General features: G+C 47.1%; 1 protein-coding gene across 2 annotated transcripts in view; it reads left to right on the top strand.

Annotated features, from left to right (window-relative positions):
- The window catches only part of CAMK4 (calcium/calmodulin dependent protein kinase IV), a 90,111-nt gene that overhangs the window by 44,933 nt on the left and 30,816 nt on the right, over positions 1-14,362 (top strand). The window contains exons 4-6 of one of the 2 annotated variants that reach the window (XM_081880531.1): positions 244-297; positions 2,773-2,835; positions 3,097-3,179. In XM_081880531.1, coding sequence (XP_081736657.1) covers positions 244-297; positions 2,773-2,835; positions 3,097-3,179 — 200 coding nt within the window. The remainder of the gene's footprint in view (positions 1-243; positions 298-2,772; positions 2,836-3,096; positions 3,180-14,362) is intronic. The other variant, XM_081880532.1, reaches the window with a different exon arrangement.

Below are 14,362 nucleotides of genomic sequence, written 5' to 3'. Positions count from 1 at the left end.
GACAGGGTTTTTTCCCCAGCTAGAACTTGGCAGAACACAGTTCCGGCAACTCTCAGCTGGGCGCCATTGCCGTTGTAAGAGAACAAGGGAGGCGTTCATGGTGAGTTCCGGCACCTCTTATTCTAGAAAAATAGCACTGTATAAGGATATACTATTTTTTTGTACCATGAGCTCCAATGTATCCATTGGGCCAAGGCTAAACTGGGCTGTTATAGTAATCTGTAAACAAACATGTTATTTCAGATGTTGCCTGCTGAAGAGCTCTGTGCAACTCTAAAGAAGTTGTTTCAAGAAAAGGTATTGCTATGTTTATATCTATTTGATAATAGGAAGAGAGTATTAAGTGGCTTCAGAAAAACTAGAACTGCAAAAATATACCCGCCCAGTTTAGTAATCCCATGCAGCAAAAGATCTGCTTGCAGAGGAAATTCTCTAAGTATTTTTCCATTCTTTTCATTGATGTTGGGCTGCCTGCTCCATGGGAAGTGAAAGGCTAATTCATGCAAGAATTCAATGTCTGTACACACACTGAATCGCACATTTGAAGCCTTGTGTTTCAAGCAGCCTTAGGTAAATGCCATTCATGTAAATAAATTATTGCTAATCAGTCAGTAGCCTTATTACTTTGACTACAAAGCAGGGAGGAGCAGTAAGAAGAACATTGTCCCTTGAACCTGAACCTGTTTGTTGTAATGCTAAAGAGTGCATTTTGCCTAGTATTTATGCTACACATTCAGCTAAATACGCAACATTCATTCTGCAAGGAAATAAGTAACGTGTGCAGCAGCTGTTGCTTGGTAGATGGCATTTACTGCAACTATTGGTCATGAATTCTATGTAACGATTTTGAACAAACATTAAGGACGGGATTCACCTAATGAACCCTGCCAGCAGAAGCTTTGTGCAAGGGTTTCCACTTGTGCAATGGAACTTCCTCATTTCTTCCCTCCCCTCCCCACATGCCCCCTGCCCTGAAATTGCATTTGACGGGGTCAGGAAAAACCCCAGAACAGCACATACAGAGAGTGGAATGTTCCATCTGGCAAGCAAATATGCTTGCAGATGGAACCTTGCAATTCCATCCTGAGACTTCAAAATGTTAAAGTAGGACAATAATAAATGCCAACTATTACTCTGTGGTATGAACATGTGTAGATATCATACTGGCAAATCAGGGATGGAAACTGCCAAATGGAATTTCTGAGCATTGTATGAACTGGAAACTGGAAACAAACAAAAACAAAAATCTGCTGGGTGCGCAGAGTGCACTGAAGGACCGAGTAATTAATGTTTTATTTTATAAAACTGAGTGATGAGTTCTGCTGAAACATGCAACATTCATCTTAAGTGGAGAGGCAGTCAGAAAAACTACTGGAGCTTACAAAACAGTAAGATTCCCCCCCCCCCATTGTTCCTTTCTTCCGTTCTTGTTTACCCTCTAGGCACTTATTCCTTACCCTCTTGTTTCAGCTAGCTTGCTGGGTCTTTTCAGAGCACAGAGGAAACCTTTCCCCTCTCCCAAATGTGTAAACAAGTGATATAAAATTCTGTCTTTGAGCACATTTCTAAAATTAACTTTGTAGTGTTGTAAAAAGAGAATTCTCTGTGACATGTTGGCACTAGAGGGTCACTGCTGCCTCACACAGAAGTAGCTTGGGGGCACAGATATTCGCCAGCAGAGAGTGCTTACTAACCTAATAAAGCAAAGGGAAGTCTTGCTTCATGTACACCTTGCTTCTGTTTCTTGAACATATTCCCCCCCCCCCCCGTCCCCCTCAGACTTAGAGTAAACTTATTTCTCTTGTTTCCTCAGTATCTTGCGGTATTCTCAAATCTGTCTAAAATAGCTGATCATCTTTGTTTCAGACTTCAGACCTCTTTGTGCCCCTGATCACATCTACTATTAATTTAATTTTTATGATTTCTTTTCATTATATAGGTTTCAGTGATGTTGACCTCGGTGCCTGGAGCATTTTCTCCTCTCACTGGTATTAGCAAGATTCCCTCCACCATCCTCTCCACCCCTGAGCCTACTTGCCTTCCACTTCACAGAATTATAGAGTTGAGACACTGAGGGTCATCTACCCCAAACCCCCTGCACTGCAGGAATCTCTACATGCGGTCTCCCATCCACTTTGAAATCATGCCGAACCCTGCTTAGCTTTGCAAACGTGCTAGCCGTTTTATTGCTGCACCTCTAGTCTTCGAACAACATACTGTCTTTTTATGTAGACATTAAACTCAAGAAAGGAAGGCATATTTTCTTATATTGGTTTTTGCAGTCACACTGATGTCGTTGGGACTGTGCTCAGAAGGTAATTGGACACAAGGCAGGTTTCAGAATAATAATGTGTTTCTAATATATTGTGTAAATATATAGGATGCTTGAATGGTAATGCAAGATTTTAAAAAGTAGCCTTGCTGAATGGGACAGGTGGTTGTAGCAGGTTGTGCCGTCTGCAGATAGAAAACTTTTTGATCCAGTGGAACCTCCTGTCAGCTGAAACAATGGGTGCTGATCAAATTTCCATCATAATTTTGTATGAAACGTTACTGAAATCTTTGAATTTTCTTTAAGAATGCTGGTATATTTGCTCAGATATCTATTTCTTAACCTGCAGCCTTATCCTAAATATATTAGCATGCAAGTAAGTCCCAGTGACTTCAGTAGGACTCACTTCCTAGAACATGTGTTTAGGATTGCACAGTAATAGTTAAAAATGTCTAAAATGAATACCAAAAACTTATTATGCATCCCCCCCCTTTAACTAGGTAGACAAGAAGATTGTCCGAACAGAAATAGGCGTTCTACTTCGACTTTCACATCCAAATATTGTAAGTTGGGTATTTTTTACAACACAATCTTTTGTTTGCTTGTGATACAGATGTTTTATTGTGGAACCTTTAGGCAGAATGAAAAGCAGAGGTTTAAAGAAGTAATTAAAAACAAGAATAAGTTCAAACAAACCCCCAAGACCAAGTTAATAGGATAAATGAGACATTCATCCTTCACTGTAACTTCCTTGCTGTTGATCTTCAAAATATATACATACTTTCTCTGAAACTGAAAAAGTCCTTATTTTGTGCCTTTCTCAGATAAGACTGAAGGAGATATTTGAAACCCCCACAGAAATCAGCCTTGTCTTGGAGCTGGTCACGGGAGGAGAACTGTTTGACAGGTAGGCGATGTGTGAAAGTTATTCCATATCTCTTCCAGGAATGTTGTTATAATGAAGAGTTACTATTGAATGGGGACTAGTTTTCCACTGTCCTGCCCTGAAAACTGCTGTGATCTTGCTCTCCTCTGGCTCACAGGGCAGACTTCAAAGCAAATGTCTTTCTCAAGAACCATCCTGTTAGGGTGTAAGAGGAACAGACCTCAGGCCCCTTCTCAGCTAAGCCCCTAAGGCAGCCTTTCTCAACCCTGGATCTCCAGATGTTGGTGGACTCCCATCATCCCTGACCACTGGTCCTGCTAGCTAGGGATGATAGGAGCTGTAGTCCACCAACATCTGGGGATCTAAGCTAGAGAAAGGTTGCAGGCAGTACTTTAAATGCCTCAGGGCCCAAAAGCATCATAGCCAGTTCTGCAATCACAAAAGAAGCCATGACCTCAGGCAGAAGCAACTGGAAGCAGCCTGTTTCTAATGTTTTCCCTCCTAGGCTTCTTAGCAAGAACTGTGGCTGCATTGCACATCACATGGTGTCCCTGCTGACATTTCTGGTACCTGGTCAATATGAATAAGGTTGAAGCCTGTTTTTGTCACAACAGTGGTGTGGTTCACACATCACATTTCCGAGCACAATTCAAAGTGTTAGTGCTGATCTTTAAAGCCCCAAATGGCCTCGGTCCAGTATACCTGAAGGAGCGTCTCCACCCCCATCATTCTGCCTGGACACTGAGGTCCAGCCCTGAGGGCCTTCTGGCGTTTCCCTCATTGTGAGAAGCCAAGTTACAGGGAACCAGGCAGAGGGCCTTCTCGGTAGTGGCACCCGTCCTGTGGAACGCCCTCCCACAAGATGTCAAAGAGAACAACAACTACCAGACTTTTAGAAGACATCTGAAGGCAGCCCTATTTAGGGAAGCTTTTAATGTTTGATGGGCTACTGTATTTTAATATTTTGTTGGAAGCCGCCCTGAGTGGCTGGGGAAACCCAGCCAGATGGGCAGGGTATAATTAATAAATTATTATTATTATTATTATTATTATTATTATTATTATTATTATCACATTAAACTATTCTTAAACAGTGGTTTATTTAAGCAAGTCAATGAACCTTGTTTAAACCAAAGGATGAACTGCAAATTATCAAAGTAATTCTGGTTTGTTTCACCCTTTCATCCCATCTGGCTTCTAACTCTCTTTTGCCCCTCCTCCTAACATCACTTAAGTGTTTGCAGCACCTAGTTACTGGCATTGCCTCACCATGCCACCATTTCCCTTTCCACTGGTCGGCTGTGAGAGTGAGAGCTGTCATCAAACAACTGCTCCCTCTTTCCATTCTGCCAGGAAAGAAACACCCACACTATTTTGCAGCTTTTTGTTTCTTAAAGTGCACTCCTTTCCTCTGCAACCATGCCTTTTATTTTTCTTTCCCCAACCGGCAATTGGTTTAAGTAAGCATTCCTTACATTGGACCCCTCTCTGCGCTCTTCTTCTGCTAGGTGGGTATTGAAAGACTGATTTGACTAATGCACACTTAAGTAGTTTCATATGTTAATTGCAATGATTGTCAGGAACAGAACCTCATTTCGAACTCATGCATAATGAGTTTTTCCTTCAAAAGCTGCCCAAATTGAAAGGAGACACATTCCCAGAAATCATTCCACTCACTAACCAAAACCACTCCAGCGCCCAACAGTGGAAACATTTGCAAAGCAAAAATTCATCAGTGTTTCCTTTAAGTTTTCAAATCCAGCTTGAGCTGCAACTTTGAATAGAAGGGGAAAGGATTCTGTTACCAGGCAAAGTTGGCAGCAGTGTCAACTACAAGAAAAGTGCCAGTGAGAGGAACTGAGCACTAAAAGTGGATTCATTTTTCAGCTACTCTTGTTTGGTGTCTCTGTTTCTTGGTGGACAATTTGGGAAGGGTGACATTACAAGGGTCCCTTAAACTATATACAGTGGTACCTCAGGTTACAGACGCTTCAGGTTATAGACTCCGTTAACCCAGAAATAGTACCTCAGGTTAAGAACTTTGCTTCAGGAGGAGAAGAAGAAGAGTTTGGATTTGATATCCCGCTTTATCACTACCCGAAGGAGTCTCAAAGCGGCTAACATTCTCCTTTCCCTTCATCCCCCACAACAAACACTCTGTGAGGTGAGTGGGGCTGAGAGACTTCAAAGAAGTGTGAGTAGCCCAAGGTCACCCAGCAGCTGCATGTGGAGGAGCGGAGATGCGAACCCGGTTCACCAGATTACGAGTCTACCACTCTTAACTAGTACACCACACTGGCTCTGAGAACAGAAATCACGTGGCGGCGGCGGCAGCGGCAGCGGCAGCGGGAGGCCCCATTAGCTAAAGTGGTACCTCAGGTTAAGAACAGTTTCAGGTTAAGAACGGACCTCCAGAACAAATTAAGTTCTTAACCTAAGATACCATTGTAGTTAGGGAGGTGCTCATGTTTACACATAACACTTGGCCATAGTTAAGGTCACTGAGCCAACAACAAATCATGGCTTTAAAAGTTAAACTATAGTTAAGGCACTCACACTAAACCAAATTTTATGTACCAATATTTATCAGGAGTGACTAGCCTTGCAGGGCAGAGGGCCTGAGGGCTGCATTCGCCATTGGCCAGTCATAGAAATAATAGAATCATAAAGTTGAAAGAGACTACGAGGGTCATCTAGTCCAACCCCCTGCAATGTAGCAATCTTTTGCCCAAAGTAGGGCTTGAACCCACGACCCTGAGATTTAGAGTCTCATGCTCTACCAGCTGAGCTATCAGGGGCTGCATGCCAGTGCCATATGTTGCCAAAAATAAGTGCAGCCACCCCACGCTCCTGCATGCACAGATATACGCAGGCAGACATACACCCAGCAGAACTGTGCACATGCATCTACCACCCCCCACAACCACTGGACAGACTCAGCAACACAAAAACACTCATTCAGCAGCATTTGTGTTCTCCGAATGCTCCAGTATTACCCTGGGGAGCAAAAGCAAAGCCTCCTTCTAAGTTTGCAAAATGACCCATTCTCTCTTTGGTGTGGTGCCGTTGTTAAAAGGTCTTACAGAGGAAACAGGAAGGGTTGCTTATTCCTGTTTCCTAAGCATCTCTGAGACCTGGATTGAAATCCCAACTCTGCCAGGATGCTGAGTGACCTGGGGACAGTCATTCTCTCTCAGCCTAACCTATCTCATAGAGTTGGGTATAGAATAGGGTGTGAGGAACCATGTGTGCTGCCTTGAGTTCCTTGGATAAAAGCTGAGATAAAAATGCCATACACACACACACACACACACACACACACACACACACACACACAGATATTCTCACCCAGGCAGCCTTTCAAAGACAACATTTTATACCACAAATATGGATCCCAGAGAAGAAGTTTCATACCTCATATGCTCCAATACAAAAGCAAACAGTGTGTATCATGAACATGCTGGTCACATCAGTATGTCAAACAGGTTTATTATTTATAGAAGGTCAACAGAGCAGAAGAGAGTAATGAACAGTGAGAGTTTCAGAAGGCGAATGTGGGCAAATTGCCAGCGAATGCATGTGGTCAGATCTGCAGGTGAGGCAAAAGTATACAAGAAACAGATGGGCATTTAATAGGATCAGGAAGCGGAGGATAAAATAACCAATCATCAAGATTTGTATCATCATAATGAGTTGTAAAAATCAGACCACTTTGAACACTTTCCCATTCTTGCGTTTTCCCTTCTGACGGCAGTGCTGCGTGATCCTAGAGGTAAGATAGATAGTAATTAGGGCCATTTTTCTGTGCTAAACATTATTTAACCAAGGAGGCCCTGTTTTTCTTATTTGCTTATATCTGTGAACTTTGAGAATTTCCTAATGCAGGTTCCTATGGGTGACTGGCTGTAGAGAGCACATTACATGGATTCTTTCATATGGCTTTCACCTGGGCCAGGGTGGTCTGACACGCATCCCGTGGGCCACATGTGGCCCTTGCAGCTGTTATTTGTGGCCCTCCAGCTCCTCACGTTGTACCTCACCCAAGGCAGCACAATCAGGCTGGTGAAGACGGTTGCTGCAGCCAAAGGCAGGCTACTGCTGCTGTTCCTCCTCCTCCTCTTCTGCTGCTGCAGGAGTTGTGATTCAAGGACCCGCCACCCGCTTGAGGATAAGAAAGACACATGGACACAGTATATTAGGTTAATGGGCTAAAAAAGGCCGCAACTTTATTGATTACAGCATGTGAGAGGTATTGGCTTAGCATTGGATAAAACAACAGAGCGTGACTCCACCCCCTCAGGGAAGGGTGAGTCTATCAAGGGTTAACCACCAGTGGGACGAGCCTGTTGATGCAAATACAACTGAAATCTCCCCCTGATGTCACTGGGGGTCGTGCCATGGCCCTAGCCACAAGCAAGGGCATTGGACAGGATTCACGACCGCCGGATTCCTTTACCGGAATACCCATAAAATGGAGGGGTAGGCGATGGCCAAACCCTACCCTCCAATACACAACCATATTCCAATGCCTAACTGCCAATACCTAAAGTTGTAACGATTTGCTACAAGGTAGGCGAGAACCAGCAGCACAATGGCCAGAAAGTGCTGCCGCTGCATTTGAGTGGCTAAACCCTGCCCCCAAGTCTTCACCCGATTGGCTGGCCACCTGGGGGCATGGTGTGGCAGCTGGAGCAGCTGGGCAGGAGCCGAAACGCCCCCTGCCTCCTCTGTGAGGAGGAGAGGCTTTCTGTGCAGCCAACAGGCTGCGCTCTATGGCCCACTTGGAGTGTGGCTACATCTCACAGGCTGCCAGAGCTGGGGGGGGGGAGAGGAAGAGGAGACCACCTGGTGCAGAGAAGAAGCATGGTGTGTGTGTGTGTGTGTGTGTGTGAGAGAGAGAGAGAGAGAGAGAGAGAGAGAGAGAGAGAGACTTTGCTTTCTTTCTTTTTTTGCAATGCAGAGAAGTTTGAGCTTTGGGGTGCACCAATTGGTGGGGGAGAGAAGGGAACTTTGGTGCCAGAGTGGGTGGGTGGGTGGGTGGGTGAACTGTGAACAATCATTTTCAAACATGAACTTCATAAAGTCCCAAACTCAAAACAACCTAGTAGATCATTCATTTGAGAATTGCCTGCGAATGTCAACCACCAACCTCAAGGCAGACATCGGTCAACTGGTGAAGAATTGTCTAACTCAGACATTCCACTGCTTGTCTGCATTGTTAACGAAAGCACGCGTTGAGTTCCTGTCAGGATAAAAGGCAGGGGAGGAGGAGGAGGAGGAGGAGGAGGAGGAGGAGGAAGAAGAAGAAGAAGAAGAAGAAGAAGAAGAAGAAGAAGAAGAAGATGATGATGATTTCAGAATGTTCAAAACCAGTTGAGTCTCTTGCAAAGTCTGTAAATAAACACAGCCTGCGAAGAAGAAGAGTGCATGATTTTGGACCACCCTGCCTTAAACACCCTCCTTCTGAATGGTCCTGGAATGGAGTTATCTTGGCTTAGTCTGTAGCTGACTCCCCACCCCCCACCCCAAATAAATTAATAAACTGGTGCAGGAAGGAGTTGCGAAGGGTGCAGAGGAATGACAGGCTGTTTCTTAAGTGTGGAGCCATAAACTGGATTAAGAATGAAATAAAAAGATCTGTTTTCAAGGCCCGCACTGAACAGTTTCTAATCAAGAATATTGAGCAGGAAAACATGCTGAATAAGGCAGAAAGGGCAATCAGTGAAGTCCAGAGACAAAGCCTGAGTGCATTTTTGCAGACATTTCAGCCTGAAGGGCTGGGGTGGTGGTGGTTGTGTCTGGTAAGCAATGCCAATCTAGGGCTGACAGAGGTTCGCCATCCCTGCTGTAAACTGCTATGCACATGATAACCGTGAGGTATACAGAAAACATAACACTGTTTCCAGGCCTTTGGGGTTATATAACTGCAACATAATTTCATGTTCGTCTGTGCTATATGGCCGGATCCTGAGACAGCGTCACGCTGTGTAGGCAGGGTCAGAAGCTGGAGAAAGCACCATTGCCAAGCACAGTTCCTTTATGACAGCTAGACAAGTCAGAATATGATCTCTTACAAGGCTAGCTAGCTGACATTTGCTAAAAATTCTGAAGTAAGTGCAAAACTAGCGCACTGGATTCATTTTCAAAGACACATCACTTTGTAACTATCTAAAGATACTGTCAGGGAACTGCCATCGGAGAGACAGGTGGTGGACAGGCTACAGGAGAATAGGAGAGAATCTGCAGTAGAAGAGGGAACCAGCAGGGGGAGTGCAGGAGTCACAGCGGAGGGGAGGCTCTGGGATGCTTCCAGTGAGAGTAGTGGAGAGGTAACGGGACCCCCGTTGGGAACGCCCACCCTTCGCCGGAAACTGTCACGCAGAGAGTCTCGAAAGCGCATGTCTGTCAAAGAGCTTTTATGTTGGCGTAAATTCCGTAGACGCCCACTGTCAGATTCTACCAGCGACTGACGGAGTCATGTTTTGGGGGCTCCGTTAGTGCATCGGTTTGGATGACCAGCCAAACCCCAGAGGGATCAAGCTTTTACGCACAAGCAGCTCACTATCCCATCACAGCAATCTGACAGTCTTTGAAAGCAGCTTGTGCAAGCAGAAGGCATCATGAGCGAACCATCCGGAACCGGAGGAGCAGGAGCGGGAGCTGGCGCAGATCCAAGCCTGGAACAAAGGTACAGGGCGTTGGAGGTCCAGCTGGCACTGCAAACGGCGAGGCTCGAGGAGAGGAGGGCTCAAGATGCAGATAAGGGGAAGACCACCCCACTTGCCAGACGGGTGCCTGGACTGGTGCAGAAATTTGGGGGGGATCCCCGGAACTATCAAGCCTTTAGGACAGAGATGCAATATGCTCTCAATCTACTGTTTGATGACTTCCCCGACGAGAACTCTAGAGTGGCGTACGTGATTGGCCATCTAGAGGGAGGGGCGAGGGACTGGGTTCGGCCCCTGATGGCAGCCAATAATGAAATCTTAAAGGACACAATGAAGTTTTTCCGCGCCATGGACTTGATGTTTTCCAGCGAGATCGAGCAGGGAGTGGTGCGCAGGCAGTTAATGGCGTGTAAACAGGGGAGCCGATCTGTACGTGAGTACTGGACTGAGTTCACCATGCTGATTCATAGACTTGGGTGGGACCTTGCTAGTGAACCTATTCAAATGCTGTTTGAAGAAGGTCTCTCTCCGGCAGTGAAAGATGAACTTTCCCGGGCGCCTAGGGCGGAGTCTATGGATCAGCTGACTAAATCAGCGCTGTCCATTGGAGCACGCCAGGAAGCTAGAGCTATGGAAAAGCGGGAAGGAAAGGGGGAACGTTGGAAGGACTTCCGCATTCCAGAGATTCTGGAGCAGCCTTTCCCGCCAGCAGAGCCGATGGAACTTGGAACAGCGCGCGCGCGCGCAGTTTCAAACACCAGTGAAGGGCGGAAGAAGGAGGGAAAGAGCGGCAAGAGATGCTATCTCTGCCAACAGCCAGGTCACTTTGCCAGAGTCTGTCCGCAAAGGAAGGAATGGCAAGGGATGGCGGGAACTGTTGGGGGGAAGGAGGAAGAAGAAATCACGGAGCCAGTAAAAGCCAACGCCTGGTTGCCAACATCAGGGCACAGCAGCCAGGCCAGGGAGTAATGAATGTGCCCACGCCGGAACCTCCAAGACCAGCGCTTGTGATAGAGGTGTTGCTGGAACTGGCAAACGGACACCCACTGAAGATAAAGGCGCTATTGGATTCAGGTAGCTCATGTAATTTCATGAGCAAAGAGTTTGCAGCTGCACACCAAATACAGACTATCCCATTGAGTAAGCCTTTGCAGGTTACCACGATTGATGGGAGGGAGCTGTTGGGAGGAGAAGTGAGCCAACAGACTGTACCAATGATAATGAGGGTGGCACGACACACCGAACTGATAGCGTTTAACGTAGCCACCTTGGGAGGAGCTCCTATTATCTTGGGTATGAGCTGGCTGGCGCTACACGATCCGCTAGTAGGCTGGCATCAGAGAGTGGTTTCCTTTGGATCAGCACATTGCCTAGAACACTGCAAGGAGGGAGAGGCTCAGGCAGGGGCCAGGGGCACTCTAGCAGGGATGGAAGTGATGGACAAAGGGAGGGTGCCACCACAATACGCTGACTTGCTTGACGTATTCAGCGAAAAAGAAGCAGATAAACTGCCCCCGCACAGACCCTTTGATTGTCAAATTACCTTACTCCCAGGAGCACAATTGCCAGTGGGCAAGCTGTATGCAATGTCAGACAGTGAGATGCAGGAGTTAAGGGAGTTCATTGACAAGAATCTCAAGCGAGGTTTCATCAGAGAGTCACGAGCGGTGGGGGGCAGCCCAGTGTTCTTTGTGGACAAAAAAAACACGGGCAAGCCCAGGCTTGTATGTGATTTCAGGGCCCTAAATGCAGTGTCAGAACCAGTGACTTTCCCTATGCCCAGAATTGATGACATTCTAACACGGGTGAGAAAAGGGAAAATTTTTACCAAGCTGGACCTTAGGGGGGCATATAACTTGATACGTGTGAGAAAGGGGGATGAGTGGAAGACCACTATGTTCACCCCCTTGGGGGCCTTTGAGTACACCGTTATGCCTTTCGGATTACAAGGGGGCTCCGCCTGTTTTCAATCATTCATGAATCATGTCCTGGGGCCACTGCTCTACAAGAACTGCGTAGCGTTCTTAGATGACGTTCTGGTGTACTCAGACAATGAGGAGCAGCATGTGCGAGATGTAAGAGAGGTACTGAGCAAGCTGCGAGAAAACCGGCTGTGGGTGAAACTGGAGAAGTGTCAGTTTCATACCAAGGAGGTGGAATTCCTGGGGTACCGGTTGTCTGACAAGGGATTGGCCATGGATCCCAGCAAGGTTCAAGCGGTACTGGAATGGAAAACACCAAAGACCAAGAAGGACGTGCAAAGGTTCCTGGGCTTCGGAAACTTCTATAGGAAGTTCATCAAAAACTTTGCCCATTTAACAGCGCCCATCACGGATTGTCTTAGTAGCAAAAAGAAATTTGTTTGGACGGGAGAAGCGCAACAAGCGTTCGAACGCTTAAAGCAGGCGTTTGCGTCGGAAGAGCAACTCTTGCACGTGGATCTACAACAACCAATGAGAGTGGAGACTGACGCATCAGACCGAGCGGTGGGGGCCGTTCTTCTCCAGCCGGGAAAAGATACGTCTGAATGGAGACCGTGTGCATTCTTCTCGCGGAAGTTGAACAAATCAGAGAGGAACTACACAGTGTACGACCGAGAACTGCTCGCCATTCATGAAGCATTCCGGAAATGGCGGCACTTGCTGATTGGGGCGCAGCACAAGGTTCAAGTCCGAACTGACCACAAAAATCTGGAATACTGGAGAACAGCCCGAGTGCTGAACCAGAGACAAGTGAGATGGGCCCAGGAGTTCTCCAAATTCCACTTTGAGATTCGTTACGTGCCCGGCTCCGAGAACGTGAGGGCGGACGCTCTTTCCAGGAAACCTGAGTACTTAGAGGGGGAGGGAGCACCTGAGGCAAGGCATGTAATCCCTGAAGACCGCTGGGTGTGTGGGGCGGCATTGGTGGGGGAGAGGGAACTGATAGAGGGTACGGAGAACGATGAATACGCCCAAGAGAAACTCAGAGAGCTCCGGAGGACAGAGGAGAACACAGGGGGGTTCGAAGAAAAGAACGGGGCGTTGTATTACAAAGGGGCACTGTACATACCCGACGGGGAACTGAGGGGCAGAGTACTCAAGCAGTTGCATGACAGCCCCACAGCGGGACATTTTGGACAGCACAAAACCATGTGGTTGGTTACCAGGGAGTTTTGGTGGCCCAAGGTGAGGGAGGACGTACGGGAATATGTCAGGGGTTGCGACAGGTGCCAGCGAGCGAAAGGAGAGAGGGTGGCGCCAGCGGGGCTATTACAACCCTTACCCACGCCCGAAAGGCCATGGGAGGCAGTATCCATAGATTTTATGACGGACCTGCCAAAATCCAAAGGCAAAACAGCTGTCATGGTGGTGGTAGATCAATTAACCAAGATGTGTCATTTTATAGCTTGTTCACATGCAGTCACAGCGGAGGAAACCGCCAAGTTGTTTGTAGAACATATTTTCAAGTTGCATGGCGCCCCCTTGAGGGTGGTCAGCGACAGAGGGAAACAATTTACTTCCAGGTTCTGGAGGAAACTTATGAGCTTACTGCACGTAGAACTCAATTTCTCAACTGCCCGGCACCCAGAAACCAATGGGCAAGCGGAAAGGGCAAATGGGGTTTTACAACAATACCTGAGGTGTTATGTAAAAGACAGAGAAAATGATTGGGTGGATAAGTTACCTCTAGCAGAATTTGCCTACAACAACGCGGAGAACGTGTCCACAGGGATGAGTCCCTTCCTGGCAAATTATGGGTGTCACCCCCGGGCATTCCCAGGAGAGGGAGGGGAGAGGTGGAGCGTGCCGGCGGCGGAATATTTTTTTGAAGAGATGGAGGCGATCCACCGTCAGCTTCAACTTAACTTAGAGAAAGCCAAGGAAGAATATAAGAAGCAAGCAGACAGAAATAGGAGGGAAGGTGAAACTATAAGGGTGGGGGACCGGGTGTGGTTGTCCACCCAAGGGCTACCGTTCAAGGGCGGGAGTAAGAAATTGAGGCCCAAAAGATTGGGACCCTTTGAGGTCATACAGCAGGTCAACCCAGTGGCATTCAAACTCAGGCTGCCCAGTCACATGAAATTACACCCAGTATTTCACAGGTCATTACTGTCGCCGTACCGAGAGGGACGCGAGTGGGGGGAGTGTGAGAGAGAGGCCACCCAAACGCCCGTGATAGAAGAGAGAGAGCGCGACATGAACGTGGCAGGAATCATTGATTCCAGGTGGAAGGGGAATCAGGTGGAATATCTGGTAGAATGGGAGGGGGAAGCAGAGTCGGAAAACACTTGGGTACCAGCAGAGGTAGTCAATGACGAGGTTTTAATAGAAACATTTCATCAGCGTTTCCCAAGAAAACCGCAACCCGTGGCTCGATTTAGAAGGGAACACTTTGGGACCACCGATGAGGAAGGAGAGTTTGAAGGGTTCCCAGAGTCAGGGGTGGGTGAAGAAGCCGACTCCGACGAAGAAGAGGAAGACGGGGAGAGAGACGGTACGCCGTGGCTGGAAGTGTTAGAATCCTCGGACGACGAGGAGAGTTCCTTCAGGGGCT

The sequence above is a fragment of the Podarcis erhardii genome, assembly GCF_964252035.2.
Source record: "Podarcis erhardii genome assembly, chromosome: 11".
NCBI classification, from domain to species: Eukaryota; Metazoa; Chordata; class Lepidosauria; order Squamata; family Lacertidae; genus Podarcis; species Podarcis erhardii.
Note: the sequence above shows the minus strand (reverse complement) of the source record. Positions and strands in the feature narration are given on the sequence as shown.